At 40.5% G+C, this 14,803-nt stretch overlaps 1 protein-coding gene and 1 long non-coding RNA gene across 3 annotated transcripts in view; one reads left to right on the top strand and one right to left on the bottom strand.

Annotated features, from left to right (window-relative positions):
* Window positions 1-9,498, top strand: part of LOC140202970 (uncharacterized) — a 34,866-nt gene extending 25,368 nt beyond the window's left edge. The window contains exon 3 of the long non-coding RNA XR_011887245.1: window positions 9,431-9,498. This is a non-coding gene — a long non-coding RNA (uncharacterized lncRNA). The remainder of the gene's footprint in view (window positions 1-9,430) is intronic.
* Window positions 1-14,803, bottom strand: part of pemt (phosphatidylethanolamine N-methyltransferase) — a 123,061-nt gene that overhangs the window by 47,883 nt on the left and 60,375 nt on the right. For both annotated transcript variants that reach the window (XM_072268614.1, XM_072268613.1), the window contains exon 4: window positions 291-436. In XM_072268614.1, the coding sequence (XP_072124715.1) occupies window positions 291-436 (146 nt within the window). The remainder of the gene's footprint in view (window positions 1-290; window positions 437-14,803) is intronic.

The raw sequence follows: 14,803 nt of genomic DNA, 5'->3' as shown, positions 1-14,803 counted from the left end.
CAAAAGCAGCAGATCAGGTTATGTGCCAATTCCTGGCCAATAGCTGAACCACTACAGTGCACTGATTCAAGAGCAGATAAATACTGATAAATAAAGTAATGTAATAAATAATAGACTCTATTGATATACACAGAAAAATCTTAATTCACAACTTTTAATAGAGCTTATATCAATTATACCAACCAACCTGTAAAAAGTATGGCAAGTTTAAGTCAGAGAAGTTAAACTTAATATTGAATCCCTGTATGCTTGGCTATTATCACAGCAATAGGAAAACATAATTGTCTCACCTAAAAATGTCCCAATGAATCCTAGTGCAAAGAAGCTGCTCAGGACAAAGAGGGTGCCTATCAGTAAAAAGCCAAAGCCCATGTAAAAAGCCGCAGGATTGTCAAGGAGTTGAAGCTTTGGCTGAATCTTCATTGCTTCCATGAAACTAAGGGAAAGATATAGAAGCCATTTGTTAAATGATAAATTTAAAGTGAATCAGCTTTGTTGCTAGGACATTATTTTCTTTTTAGTTTGAATTCTTTTACCAACTACAAGATTAGATCAGAAGCCACACAATTATTAATTGAAATAATAAAACCATTTACTACATATGAATTCTGGGAAAGTGAAGTGCCAGCGAGATGAAATTAACAGTACAATTTAAACTTGAATTAATCAATATCTTATAAAACAACATATGCCATCACATATATTAATATAAAGGTGATTTTTAAATAGCATACTGAATCAGTAACTTGTGCATATTGCAAATTTTGGAAATGATACTGAACAATAAGATTAAGGTTGGGAAGTAAAAGGCTTAAATTTGTTTCACTTCAAAAATGAATGAAATTTTTAATAGTTTTCAGAGGTACAGTTCAACATCTATTTTTCAGGTACTTCACATAAAGCAGTGATTATCAATTCAATATCAATGAGTTCTGGCCCAGTGGGTTAGTGGGTACTAGCCTCCTTTCTATCAAAGACATCTTCAAGAAGTGCTGCCTCAGAAAGGTGGCATCCATCATTAAGGACCCCACCACCCACATGCCTTTTCTTATTGTTACCATGAACAAGGAGATACAGAAGCCTGAAAGCACACAGTTAGCAATTCAGGAACAGCTTCTTCCCCTCTGCCATCTGATTTCTAAATGAACATTGAACCCATGAACACTACCCCACTACTTTTTTTCTAAATTTCTGTTTTTGCATTACTTACTTAATATATATATATATATATATACATACTTGGTGTAATTCAGTTTTTTCCTCAATATTTTATCATGTATTGTACTGCTGCCACAAAGTTAACTAATTTCACCACATATGCTGGTGATATTAAACCCAATTCTGACTTCAGTGTCCAGTGTAATACAGTACAGAAACAGTTCTTTCAGTCCAACCTAGTGTGTGGTATAAAAGCAGAAGATGATTAAAATACTCAGCAAGTCAGGCATCATCTGTGGAGAAAGCACAGAATTAACATTTCTGAGCTGTGATCTTTAATCAAGGTGATTCACTCAGATGAGTGATCTTTGACCTGAAGCATTAACTCTCCACAGAAGCTGCATCACCTACTGAACATTTCCAGCTTTTTCTTCCCTTCTTTTAAAATTTCAGATTTATGTCAGCTCCAGGTTTTTTCTACTTTTCTCATGAGTGGTAATGAAACCCATCAGTAATAGGAAAATATCTTCAATGGCTCAGAGCATTTCAACTTCCTTCAGGAAACCTGTTTGAAGTTTAACTTGTTCCTTTTAAAGGGGAGATGCATTGTAGTTGGAGTTGGTGTTGTCAGCTGAACTGGAAAATTGTGAAGTATTTATAATAGATAATTTACAGAAATATATTTCTTTAAGACACAAAAAACCAAAGCAGAAAAGTAGTGCATTTTTGAAATAGTGAGAGCTTCAGTAATGTTTTGTTTTAACGGACCAAAATAAATGCACATAATTCGAGAAAAGCCAACATACAATTACAACAAGGATCTCCCCCTTCCCCTCTCACTTTCAAATCTCTTACTAACTCTTCCTTCAGTTAGTCCTGACGAAGGGTCTCGGCCTGAAACGTCGACTGAAACTCTTCCAATGGATACTGCCTGGCCTGCCACGTTTACCAGCAACTTTGATGTGTGTTGCTCTAACATACAGAGAGGCTTTGAGGAAAGAGAAGCAGAATAAACGGTGTAACGACAGTAAGGTAGAAGGGCTGAAATGTGTGTACTCAATGCAAGAAGCATCAGGAACAAAGGTGATGAACTGAGAGCTTGAATACAAACATGGAATTATGATGTAGTGGCCATTACAGAGATTTGGCTGGCACCAGGGCAGGAATGGATTCCCAATATTCCTGGATTTCAGTGCTTTAAAAGGGATAGACAGGGTGGAAAAAGGGGAGAGGGGTGGCATTACTGGTCAGGGATACTATTACAGCTACAGAAAGGGTGGGTAATGTAGCATGATCCTCTTTTGAGTCAATATGGGTGGAAGTCAGGAACAAGAAGGGAGCAGTTACTCTATTGGGGGTATTCTATAGGCCCCCTGGTAGCACCAGAGATACAGAGGAGCAGATTGGGAGGCAGATTTTGGAAAGGTGCAAAAATAACAGGGTTGTTATCATGGGTGACTTGAACTTCCCTAATATTGATTGGCACCTGATTAGTTCCAAGGGTTTAGATGGGGCAGAGTTTGTTAAGTGTATCCAGGACGGATTCCTGTCACAGTATGTGGACAGGCCGACCAGGGGGAATGCCACACTAGATCTAGTACTAGGTAATGAACCGGGTCAGGTCACAGATCTCTCAGTGGGTGAGCATCTGGGGGACAGTGACCACCGCTCCCTGGCCTTCAGCATTATCATGGAAAAGGATAGAATCAGAGAGGACAGGAAAATTTTTAATTGGGGAAAGGCAAATTATGAGGCTATAAGGCTAGAACTTGCGGGTGTGAATTGGGACGATGTTTTTGCAGGGAAATGTACTATGGACATGTGGTTGATGTTTACAGATCTCTTGCGGGATGTTAGGGATAAATTTGTCCCGGTGAGGAAGATAAAGAATGGTAAGGTGAAGGAACCACGGGTGACAAGTGAGGTGGAAAATCTAGTCAGGTGGAAGAAGGCAGCATACATGAGGTTTAGGAAGCATGAGGTTCAGATGGGTCTATTGAGGAATATAGGGAAGCAAGAAAGGAGCTTAAGAAGGGGCTGAGAAGAGCAAGAAGGGGGCATGAGAAGGCCTTGGCGAGTAGGGTAAAGGATGACAGGAGTGAAGGTAGGACTGATTAGAGATAAAGGTGGGAAGATGTGCCTGGAGGCTGTGGAAGTGAGCGAGGTCCTCAATGAACTCTTCGGTATTCACCAACGAGAGGGAACTTGATGATGGTAAGGACAATATGAGTGAGGTTGATGTTCTGGAGCATGTTGATATTAAGGGAGAGGAGGTGTTGGAGTTGTTAAAATACATTAGGACAGATAAGTCCCCAGGGCCTGACGGAATATTGCCCAGGCTGCTTCATGAGGCGAGGCAAGAGATTGCTGAGCCTCTGGCTAGGATCTTTATGTCCTCGTTGTCCACGGGAATGGTACCAGAGGATTGGAGGGAGGCGAATGTTGTCCCCTTGTTCAAAAAAGGTAGTAGGGATAGTCCGGGTAATTATAGACCAGTGAGCCTTACATCTGTGGTGGGAAAGCTGTTGGAAAAGATTCTTAGAGATAGGATCTATGGACATTTAGAGAATTATGGTCTGATCAGGGACAGTCAGCATGGCTTTGTGAAGGGGACATCGTGTCTAACAAGCCTGATAAGAGTTCTTTGAGGAGGTGACCAGGCATATAGATGAGGGTAGTGCAGTGGATGTGATCTATATGGATTTTAGTAAGGCATCTGACAAGGTTCCACACAGTAGGCTTATTCACAAAGTTAGAAGGCATGGGATCCAGGGAAGTTTGGCCAGGTGGATTCAGAATTGGCTTGCCTGCAGAAGGCAGAGGGTGGTGGTGGAGGAAGTACATTCAGATTGGAGGATTGTGAGTAGTGGTGTCCCACAAGGATCTGTTCTGGGACCTCTACTTTTTGTGATTTTTATTAACGACCTGGATGTGGGGGTAGAAGGGTGGGTTGGCAAGTTTGCAGATGGCACAAAGGTTGGTGGTGTTGCAGATAGTGTAGAGGATTATCGAAGATTGCAGAGAGACATTGATAGGATGCAGAAGTGGGCTGAGAAGTGGCAGATGGAGTTCAACCCGGAGAAGTGTGAGGTGGTACACTTTGGAAGGACAAACTCCAAGGCAGAGTACAAAGCAAATGGCAGGATTCTTGGTAGTGTGGAGGAGCAGAGGGATCTTGGGGTACATGTCCACAGATCCCTGAAAGTTGCCTCACAGGTGGATAGGGTAGTTAAGAAAGCTTATGGGGTGTTAGCTTTCATAAGTCGAGGGATAGAGTTTAAGAGTCGCAATGTAATGTTGCAGCTCTATAAAACTCTGGTTAGGCCACACTTGTAGTACTGTGTCCAGTTCTGGTCACCTCACTATAGGAAGGATGTGAAAGCATTGGAAAGGGTACAGAGGAGATTTACCAGGATGCTGTCTGGTTTAGAAAGTATGCATTATGATTAGAGATTAAGGGAGCTAGGGCTTTACTCTTTGGAGAGAAGGAGGATGAGAGGAGACATGATAGAGGTGTACAAGATAATAAGAGGAATAGATAGAGTGGATAGCCAGCGCCTCTTCCCCAGGGCACCACTGCTTAATACAACAGGACATGGCTTTAAGATAAGGGGTGGGAAGTTCAAGGGGGATATTAAAGGAAGGTTTTTTACTCAGAGAGTGGTTGGTGCGTCGAATGCACTGCCTGAGTCAGTGGTGGAGGCAGATACACTAGTGAAGTTTAAGAGTCTACTAGACAGGTATATGGAGGAATTTAAGGTGGAAGCTTATATGGGGGGGCAGGGTTTGAGGGTCTTCACAACATTGTGGGCTGAAGGGCCTGTACTGTGCTGTACTGTTCTATGATTGTTCTTTCGCAAGAGCTCACACCGAAATTTCTTTGTCATTTAGCACATAATTAAGAAGGTTGACACAATGGTAAAAGAAACTAAAAATGAACCATGCATGAAAACTGTGGATATCCTGCTGTTGTATGTTTAAGATGCATTCTTGTACTGCATGGAGAAAATTTTGCTCATTCAAAATTTTATCATTCAAGTTCTGCTGACTGTATCAAGTCTCTGAAAATTCAGAATCTTCTGGTTCGTTTCATTAATATACAATGCTTTGACAAATCCAAAATGAATACTAACACCGAGAAAACCCAAATCACCATAATAGTTTCAAGTTCAGCTAAGACAAGTGAAGACGTACCACAATCAGGTTCAACGCTTCCGAATTAAAAACAAAAACTATTTCTCCAGCTTTTATCTGTGATGACTGCAAAATAAGCCACAGGAAATAATCAGGGGACCAGAAATACTCATTAGTGAGACTCATTGTTAAAACAACACAAGATACTAGAGTTAAGAGGGTATATGATGCACTACCAAGCACAAAAAAACGTCAAAAGAGAGCTAATTGGGGCAAGAACAACACAATACAAAAGAAAGCAAAAACTTGATTTGTTTTCTGAAGCATCATCTGTGTATTCAGCTTAAACTTTCAATCATAAATTGTCTCTTGGGCTTTAGATAATTTTCTAGACAGCATGTGTCTTGTCCCTGTGGATTTGAAATATCAAGTCTGACGTCTGTTACTAAGAGAAGAAAACCAACTCCAGTGAATGCACAAATTCTACTCATTTTGAAGTTGTCTACAGATAATCACCGATGTCCAAGAAGTCAATCACTTCTGAACTAACTCAGCACTGCACAGCTGACCCACACCTACTCACACAGCAGTCTGGGGCATAATCCTCATCTCAAAAACAGAGATGCATTGCAGTATCTTCATTTGAGGCATGGAATTTAGCCCACTTGCTATCACTTCCCAGGCTAAAATCACAGTAGGGCTTTTCAGCCGAAGGATCCATGAAAGATCCAGTAGGTGATAAGAAGAGTTCCTCAGCAAGGGTTCCTCAGCATCATTGTGCTCATCCAAAAAGCAAAATTCAGCAGATACTGGAAATCTGAACCAGTAAAGAAAATGATGATATGAAAATAATGATTAATGACCTAATGGTTATTAATCTGTAACATTATCCATCTGAAGAGCTGAAGGAAAAGCTGGGCGATTCCTTGCTCCATGGAGGGCAGATCCAGCCAGCACCACACTGAATAAAAACTGGCAGGAGGTATCCCGAGAACATGGAAAGAGAGATCATTTTAGTGGGTAGCAGCCAGGCCATAAAGCAAGAGATGCCACTTCCTCAGGAAGAAGAAAATAAACAGAGCCCTGGAAGAACTCCATGTCCAGGAGCATGATATTTTTGGGTTCAGATCTTGCATCAAAACTGAGAAGGATGAGGAAAGATTATAAGTATACAGCAGTATAAGTGGGAAGTTGGGGAGAGGTGGTTGAGAAGAGTGAGAGTGGAGAGTTGGATAGAAACTGGTTGGTGATGAGGCAAGATGAGGAAGGGATGATGAGCAGGTGGAGGAGGGGGTTAGAAAAGATGAATAAAAGGAGAATATAATTAAGTGGACTGGAGACTGTGTGTGGGAGAACAACACAGGTGTGGGTGAGCTGAAGTTGTAAAATGTAATGTTCTTTCCATTGTGTTGAAAGCTGCACAAGTGTAACGTGAGGTGCTGTCCTTCCAATTTACATTTGGCTTCTCCATAGTAATGGAGAAGTCCAAGGACAGATAGGTTGGAGTGGTAGCAGGAAGTGAAGTTGAAGTGATATGCAACTGGAAGCTTGAGATGGCTATTGCAGAGAGTCTCGGTGCTCCACTAAATTGTTAACTAATCTACTCAAATGTGGGAGGTTACATCATGAGTAATAAACGTAGTAAACCTGTTTGGAAGTATTTCGTGGAAGGGCTGTTTAGGTCTTCAGGGTGGTGGTGAGGGAGGAGGTGAAGGGACAGATGCAATACTGCCAATGGATGCAGAGAAAATGCCAGGAGATGGGGTGGGGTGTGTGGGAATGGCTGAGTAGAGCAGCAGAGAGAGGTTCATGCAGAAAGCAGGTGGGGGTAGGGGAAGATATGTGGGATGATTAGTGGTGGGATCACATAACAGCTGGCCAAAATGGTGGATGATGACAAGTTGGATGGAGAGCCTGTGGGGTGAAAGATGAAGGAACTCTATCATTGTTGTTTATGATGAGAAGACAGGGTAAGAAATGGAGAAAATAGTGTGAGGGCTCCATCAACCCTAGTAGAGGGTGGGCATCTTGAAAGTCCATCAGCTTAAGCTTCATCTGGACACTGGACATTGACTATATAGATAAGTTGGTTAGGAACAGGGAAGTAGATATCAAAATGATGGAGGGCATGAGAAATGCCTGGAATGCAAGTAAGAGGGGACTGGACAAAGGGAGGTGGATAGAATTCGGGTATGAAGAAATGAGTTCAGTGGGATAAGAGCAGGCAGTAACAATGCGTCTACCAAGGCACTCTCATTTTTGATTCTTGGGCAAGAAATAGAATTAAGCAATGTAAGGTTGCGGCATCATGAGGTTGGAGACTGTGGAGGGGAGATGTCCTGACATCAAACAGCCTGGGAAATGTGGCCTGGTGTTATTTACTGCAGAGACTCTGCAAGTCAGTTCCAGACAGCAATAGCACCCTATTGCCCAGCAGGTCTGAACGACAAGGTCAAATTTAGTCAGAAGTAAGTGGAGTGCTGCACGTTCCTAGGGGGTGAGATTGGATAGAGCAAGGGAAGTAGACAGTCAAGGGGAGAGGATGCACATTAATGCTACTCCAATAGCTTTGATGATGCAGCACGCATGCAAAGAAAAAAAATTGCGCAAATAAAAAAAATAATACACAGAACATCAACTGCAGAGTCCCCAAAATTGAGTTTACAGGCTGCAGAGTTAATTCCACGCTGAGGCGATTTAAGCTGGTTCAAGAGCCAGATAGCTGCAGGGCAATAACTGCTCCCAAACCAGGCGGCATAGGACCCAAGACCCCTGTACCTCCCGCCCAATGGTAGAAGTGAGGAGGACAAGTTAAACATGGGCAAATGAGATGGGCTCAGGTGGGATATCTTGGCTTGCACGGAGAACACTGGTTCGTTTACCACTCTCAGTTCCCAAAGCTTTAATCTGGCTCGATGCTTTAATCAGCATGGAATTGTGTGGCTGAACATCGGTTCATTTTCCATTCTTCAGCCTTGACGCTTTAATCTAATTCAGTACTTTAATCGGCACGGACTAGAGGAGCTAAACACCAGTTTGTTTCCTGCTTTAATCTGGCTTGAAGTTTGATGTGCAAATAACAAAAAGTCACCCCAGCGATGGGTGCACCTGTCTTCTCAAGGTCAAATTCAGGACATCGTAAAATTGCTAGTTTGTTTAGACAGTTCAAAAGCATGTATCTGAAATGGAAATTACAGGCTGCAGATTGCAATGATAGTCATTCAGAAGGTATATACTCTAATAGAATATGACCCCACTCCACACCATCAGAAAACTGTCTCTGTGCACTGACCTATATCTTGCCCAGACCAGACGACAACTCTCAGACACCTCCTCATACCTACCTCCACACCGTCAGAAGACTGTCACCCCACCTGGCCTCTTCCACCAAGCCTCTTTCCCCTCACCCCATCTTTTTATTCTGGCATCTTCCTCCTTCATTCTCAATCCTGAAGCAGGGTCTTGGCCTGTAACATCCTCTGTTGATTCTTTTCCAAAGATGATGCCTGACCTGCTGAGTTCTTCCAGTGTTTTGCGAGTGTTGCTAATAGAATATCCAGTAATTTTATGAGCTGCCCACAAAATGTTGCTGTACACCACCAGCAGCATTTGATAGCGAACAAATCCGGACTATCCAGTTTCTCTTTATAACCTAAATGCTACATTCCAGGCAGTGCCATGGTGAGTCTCCTCTCCACCTTCAATCGTGCATTCACTCCCCTTTTAAGGGGCAGCAATCAGAAATGTACACAGTAATTCAGCTGTGACCAAACCAATGTTTTATAAAGTCATGCAATAATAACCTAAGTCTTAAATTCAATGCCTCACCTAATGAAGTTTCGTAACCCGTCTGCCTTCTTCACTATTTCATCTACCCACGTGCTGCTGCCAGGGACCTTTCATTTACAACCACAGACCCTGTCATTGGTAAATGAATTCAAGTAACCCATGAGCCAGCTATATCACTCACTTCCACACTTACAACCATTCTCTCTGTGGGCAGAACCTGTAGAAAAACATAAAGTGGTCATGTCTGCCTGTCCAGTATGGACCTCCCTTCATTTCTAGCTGCCAGGAACATTGTCTTCTATGATCTGCTATCCACAACCTTATTGCTTCTCTTCTGTTCCTCTTGCAGGAGGATCTATGACAAGGGCTGAGCCTTCTGATGTTGTGCAAGAAGGATTACTCAATGATGATGTACGAAGGATGTCTGGGAATACCACAAGCTGCCCCTAATGTTGTGCATAAACTGGAGTTTAACTTTCAGGAACCTAATAAACTCCAAGTGATCTCACGACTTTCACAGTTGTGGTACTTCACTACACTCACTGGATTCATATCACAAGGAGGAATCGATTTTTTTTAAACTTTAAAATAAAATCAGTGCAGAGCCTGAGCTAGACAGGAGATCACCACCTCCTCCCCCACTTCTGCCACCAATCCCCCAAGTTACAGCTCACCAGATAATGAAAATTTACCCTAACAAAATTCACAAATCACTAGCCAAATCTTAAAATACATTTTGAATGATTTGTTGTTAGTATTCCTTTGGCTTAATAAAAACACCTGAATCATGCTGAGCAAAGCAATAGGAACATTCTGGTGTTTATTTAATTTCTTGAGTGTATTAATCACATTACAAATGTTATATGAAATATTGAGTTTCAACTAAACAAAATATAAAAAAGGAGAAAGAACTCCACGTTGACATTTATATTCCTTTTTGGCACTGAGATCACCTAAAGATATCAAGGTTTATATCCAAATATAAATTGATAGTCTCATTCACAAGGGAGACCTTTCTAACTATTATTATTAAAGTTTATAACTTTTCATTATTGTACCAAGCATAATTATGATTCACTCCATGTGGATAAGTGGGAACAGTAGTCTACATGCAATCTTCCACTTTAGAAAAGTTTCATAATTTGTTCAAGGCAAAATGAGTTTTATTTTACCTCTATATTCTGGAACGTTGAAGTAGATCAACAGACCACTTGTAAGATGCACAATGGCAGAAATATTCCCGTATGCGTCATTAGTATCTCTTCAGGACCCTCTTAAGAAACAGTTTGGCACATTTAACTTTAGTTAGATATATCTAGTAAACAAAATTCTTTCAGCAGTTTTGTTAATTTAGCCAATTTCCGGGTTTTAATAACAAATCCAGTGTATTAAATAGAATTCATTGGTCTGAAATCTCCCAAGAATCCACTTCCCCCGTGGCAGATATGCAAGCAGATTTGAGCAGCTTACTTGGAAATTCCTCTCTGGTTTCAGGATCAAGCTGTTGAGATGATTAAAAATCTTGACCCAGCTATAATATATCACTCTGTGGGTGGAACAGGAACAAATTCAGAAATTGTTGAGTTGATCTAGAGATAACAGTACAAAGACAATTTTGTTTTTTTGTCTAAACATAAGTGAGGATTTTCTTCTGGCTACAAGAAACTAAAGTACAACTAAACCTACAACAGAACATCTTATCTTCATTATTTATCCAGCAAAGGGAAATATGTAGATGCTTAACACTTAAAGTAACATTATTATGCTCAATCCCAGTCAATTAAAAACATATATTTCTCAATTTAGGATGATGTAATTCAACCATTATATAAACTGGATCCAAAATCAGTATGATAAGTAAAAGAAGGCAGAGGGTTGGTTTTGTGATTGGAAATTTGTGAGCAGTAGCGTACCACAGGTATTGTATTGGTAACAAACAAAGAGAAAATCTGTATATGTTGGAAATCCAAGCAACAGACACAAAATGCTGGAGGAACTCAACAGGCCAGGCAGCATCTATAGAAAAAAGTACAGTTGACATTCCAGGCCAAAACACTTCAGCAGGCCTGGTATTAAATTGGTGTTAGGTCTCTCATGTTTGTTATATACATTAACAGTTTGGATATGAATGTAGAAGATATAATTAGTCTGCAGATCACATGAAAATTGGTGTTGCTTATAGTGAGGCAGATAGTTGTAGGTGACAGAATAATCAACAACAGATGGAATGTAATCTTGATAACTATGTGAAGATACCCTTACTAATAAACCCAAAGTGCAAGATCTGCACAATGAATGGTTCTGCAGCAGTGAATATTGAGGAATATAAGGAAAATAACATACAAATCCAAAGATCTCTAAAGGTGGCAGATAAGGTGGCTAAGAAGGTATATAAAATATGTACCATTAATAGCTGAGGTAGATTATGGTACAGCTTTCTAAATGTTAATTAACTACACACAGTTCAGATTGGCACAAAATAGGAAGGACACAAAGGCACTGTAGACAATGCACAGGAGATTCACCAGGACGTTCCCTGAAACAGAGTAGTTCAGTTATGTGAAATGACTAGATAAGCTGGATTTTGATTCTTATGGAGTGCAGGAGGCTCTGGGTGGATGGGATGGGGGCAACCTGATAGATTTACAAAATTATGGGGGGGAATAAATAGGGAATATTTTCCCAATAGCAGAGTTATCTAAAACTAGAGGTCATAGACTTAGGGTAAAATGTAAAAGATTCAGAGAATCTAAGCAAAAGTTTTTTTTTATCTTCAGGGTGGCTGGAATCTGGAATGGTCTGCTAGAGAAGACGGTGAAGACAGATACTAACACAACATTTAAGTATCAAGATGGCAGCTGACTCAGCAAGGTATAAAAGGCTGCCGACCCAATGGAGTTAATAAAGAATGACTTGATGCTCAGCATGGACACAAGAGATAGGGAGCCTGTTTTTATGCTGTATTATTCTCTAATTTTAAAAAAGCAACAGAAAAAAATTGGGAGAAAAGAGTAATATCTTTAAGACAGATAAAGGGCAAGGTTAAGTTTCTTGGAGTTAAGGATTTTTTAAAAATATATTTAATTATTGACTGCTTATAATACCACAAATCTCAGCCAACAAGGAGGTGATGGGATGTCTTCTTCATCAATTTGCTTAAAGACCAAAATACATTTAATTGACCAGGATTTACCTCATGGATGTAATTTATCCAAGTAGGTAATCCTATATTCACTTTAGTTTGTGAGATAATTAACCTAGATAAGATCTGTTGCAAGCTTAGTTGTATATTTGTCTTCCATTTCTGGTTGAGAATCTGCTAGACTATATAAATTACAAATCCGCTGTAGATGGATACCACTGTAAGTCCTGCCATAACACATACCTTGTCTCCAATTTGCGGCCAAAAAGTTCCATTCAAAAGGTTCAAAGGAACATCTAAACAAGCCCGATGCATTTTGGAAACAAGCTCTGTGGACTGATGAAGTTAAAATAGAACTTTTTGGTCACAATGAGCAAAGGTATATTTGGAGAAAAAGGGGTGCAGAACTTCATGAAAAGAACCCCTCTCCAACTATTAAGCACAGAGGTGGATTGATCATGCTTTGGGCTTGTGTTGCAGCCAGTGGCACAGGGAACATTTACCGGTAGAGGGAAGAATGAATTCAATTAAATACTATCAAATTCTGGAAGCAAACATCACACCGTCTGTAAAACAGCCGAATATGAGAAGAGGATGGCTTCTACAACAGGATAATGAACCTAAACACACCTCAAAATCCACAATGGACTACCTCAAGAGGCACAAGCTGAAGATTTTGCCATGGCCCTCACAGTCTCCTGACCTAAACATCATTGAGAATCTGTGGATAGACCTCAAAAGAGCAGTGCATGCAAGATGGCCCAAGAATCTCACAGAACTAGAAGCCTTTTGCAAGGAAGATTGGGCAAAAATCCCCCAAACAAGAATCGAAAGACTCATAGCTGGCTACAAAAAGCGTTTACAAGCTGTGATACTTGCCAAAGGAGGTGTTACTACGTACTGCCAAGCAGGATGCCCAAACTTTTGCTTCGGGCCCTTTTCCTTTTTTGCTATTTTGAAACTGTAAAAGATGGAAATAAAAAAAGTTTTCTTGCTTGAAATATTAAAGAAGTGTGTAATCTTTAACTTTATGCCTTTTGGAAATCAGTTCATCTTTTACTTGCTTAGCTATTCACAGTAACATAAATTTTGACCAGGGGTGCCCAACCTTTTGCATGCCATTGTATGTCTGTGGCACTTTCAAAGCAATCTTGAACTTCCAGGGTTTGTGTTGTTCATCAATTCCTTTCATTATCACATAGTGAAAACCAAAACAGAGTTTTGGTGTTAACTTTTTTTCCCGAATTAAAAGCTTTTCTTTACAGAGGAATAAGCCAAGGTCCTGTAAATTAATTACTTTGAGGCTCTATTGTTTTCAAAGATGTTTTGAATCAATCCATTTTGCTTTCATATTTTAGTTTAGTATAATTTTACTGTGGGTTTTAGAGTGAGCATGAGTGCTTATTAAATTTTATATAATCTGTAGTGCCTCAATTTCAATCTAATATTCCAGATTACTCTGTGTGCAAGGTCATCTTTATTTCATTGGGGAGTAAAGATTACTTAATGAAAATGGCTTTTTGCAATGGGAATTAGGGAAGGTAGATCAGGAGGCAGTTCACATTGTCATAAGTTTGCTAAGAAATCAATCTTCAGCGAACAGTTTACAATTGAATTCTGCATCTATTTTAGTCATTCCCACAAATGCAGAAACTAGCAATGGCAAAAAGGGCCAAATTAAAAATTAACGCCAGGAAATGAAGGGGGATGGGAACCAGAGCGCCAGAACAGTTAGTGAAGTTGTCGAAGCAGATGTTGGTAAGAACTTAAAAGTTAGGAATCAAAAGGTTGAGCATAATAAATGAATAAGTAAATCAATTACAGTTTACGTTTATCGAATAGATTAAAAATTGTGCAAAAGAACAGAAATATATATTAAAAAAGTGAGGCAGTGTTCACAGGTTTAACATCCATTTAGAAATCGGATGGCAGAGGGGAAGAAGCTGTTCCTGAATCGCTGAGTGCGTGCCTTCAGGTTTCTGTACCTCCCACCTGATGGTAACAGTGAGAAAAGGGCATGCCCTGGGTGCTGGAGGTCCTTAATAATGGATGCTGCCTTTCTTAGACACTGCTCCTTGAAGATGTCCATTGAGGGGTGACTTCATTGAAACCTATCGAATGGTAAAAGGACTTGAAAGAGTGGATGTGCAGAGGATGTTTCCTATGGTGGGAGAGTCTAAGACCAGAGGACAAAGCCTCAGAATAGAGAGGCGTCCTTTTAGAATGGAGATGAGGAGGAATTTCTTTAGCCAGAGAGTGGTGAATCTGTGAAATTGTTTATCACAGGCAGCTGTGGAAGCCAAGTCTTTATGTACACTTAAGGCAGAAGTTGATAATATTCTAGATTGGTCAGGGCAGGAAGGGATACAGGGAGAAGGCAGGATATTGGGGCCGAGAGGAAAATTGGATCAGTCATGATGAAATGGCAGAGCAGACGATAGGCCAAATAGCCTAACTCTGCTCCTTTTCTTGTGGTCTAGTGGAAAGCACCCGCTGAACCTCCACTAAACCCTCTAGCCCCTACACTCATCCATCTGCTTTCCTACACTGGAGGATCCTGAACTGTTTCTATCTGCCTCC

The sequence above is a fragment of the Mobula birostris genome, chromosome 9 (genome assembly GCF_030028105.1).
Source record: "Mobula birostris isolate sMobBir1 chromosome 9, sMobBir1.hap1, whole genome shotgun sequence".
Classification (NCBI taxonomy): Eukaryota; Metazoa; Chordata; class Chondrichthyes; order Myliobatiformes; family Myliobatidae; genus Mobula; species Mobula birostris.
This window is presented reverse-complemented; position numbering and strand designations above follow the sequence as displayed.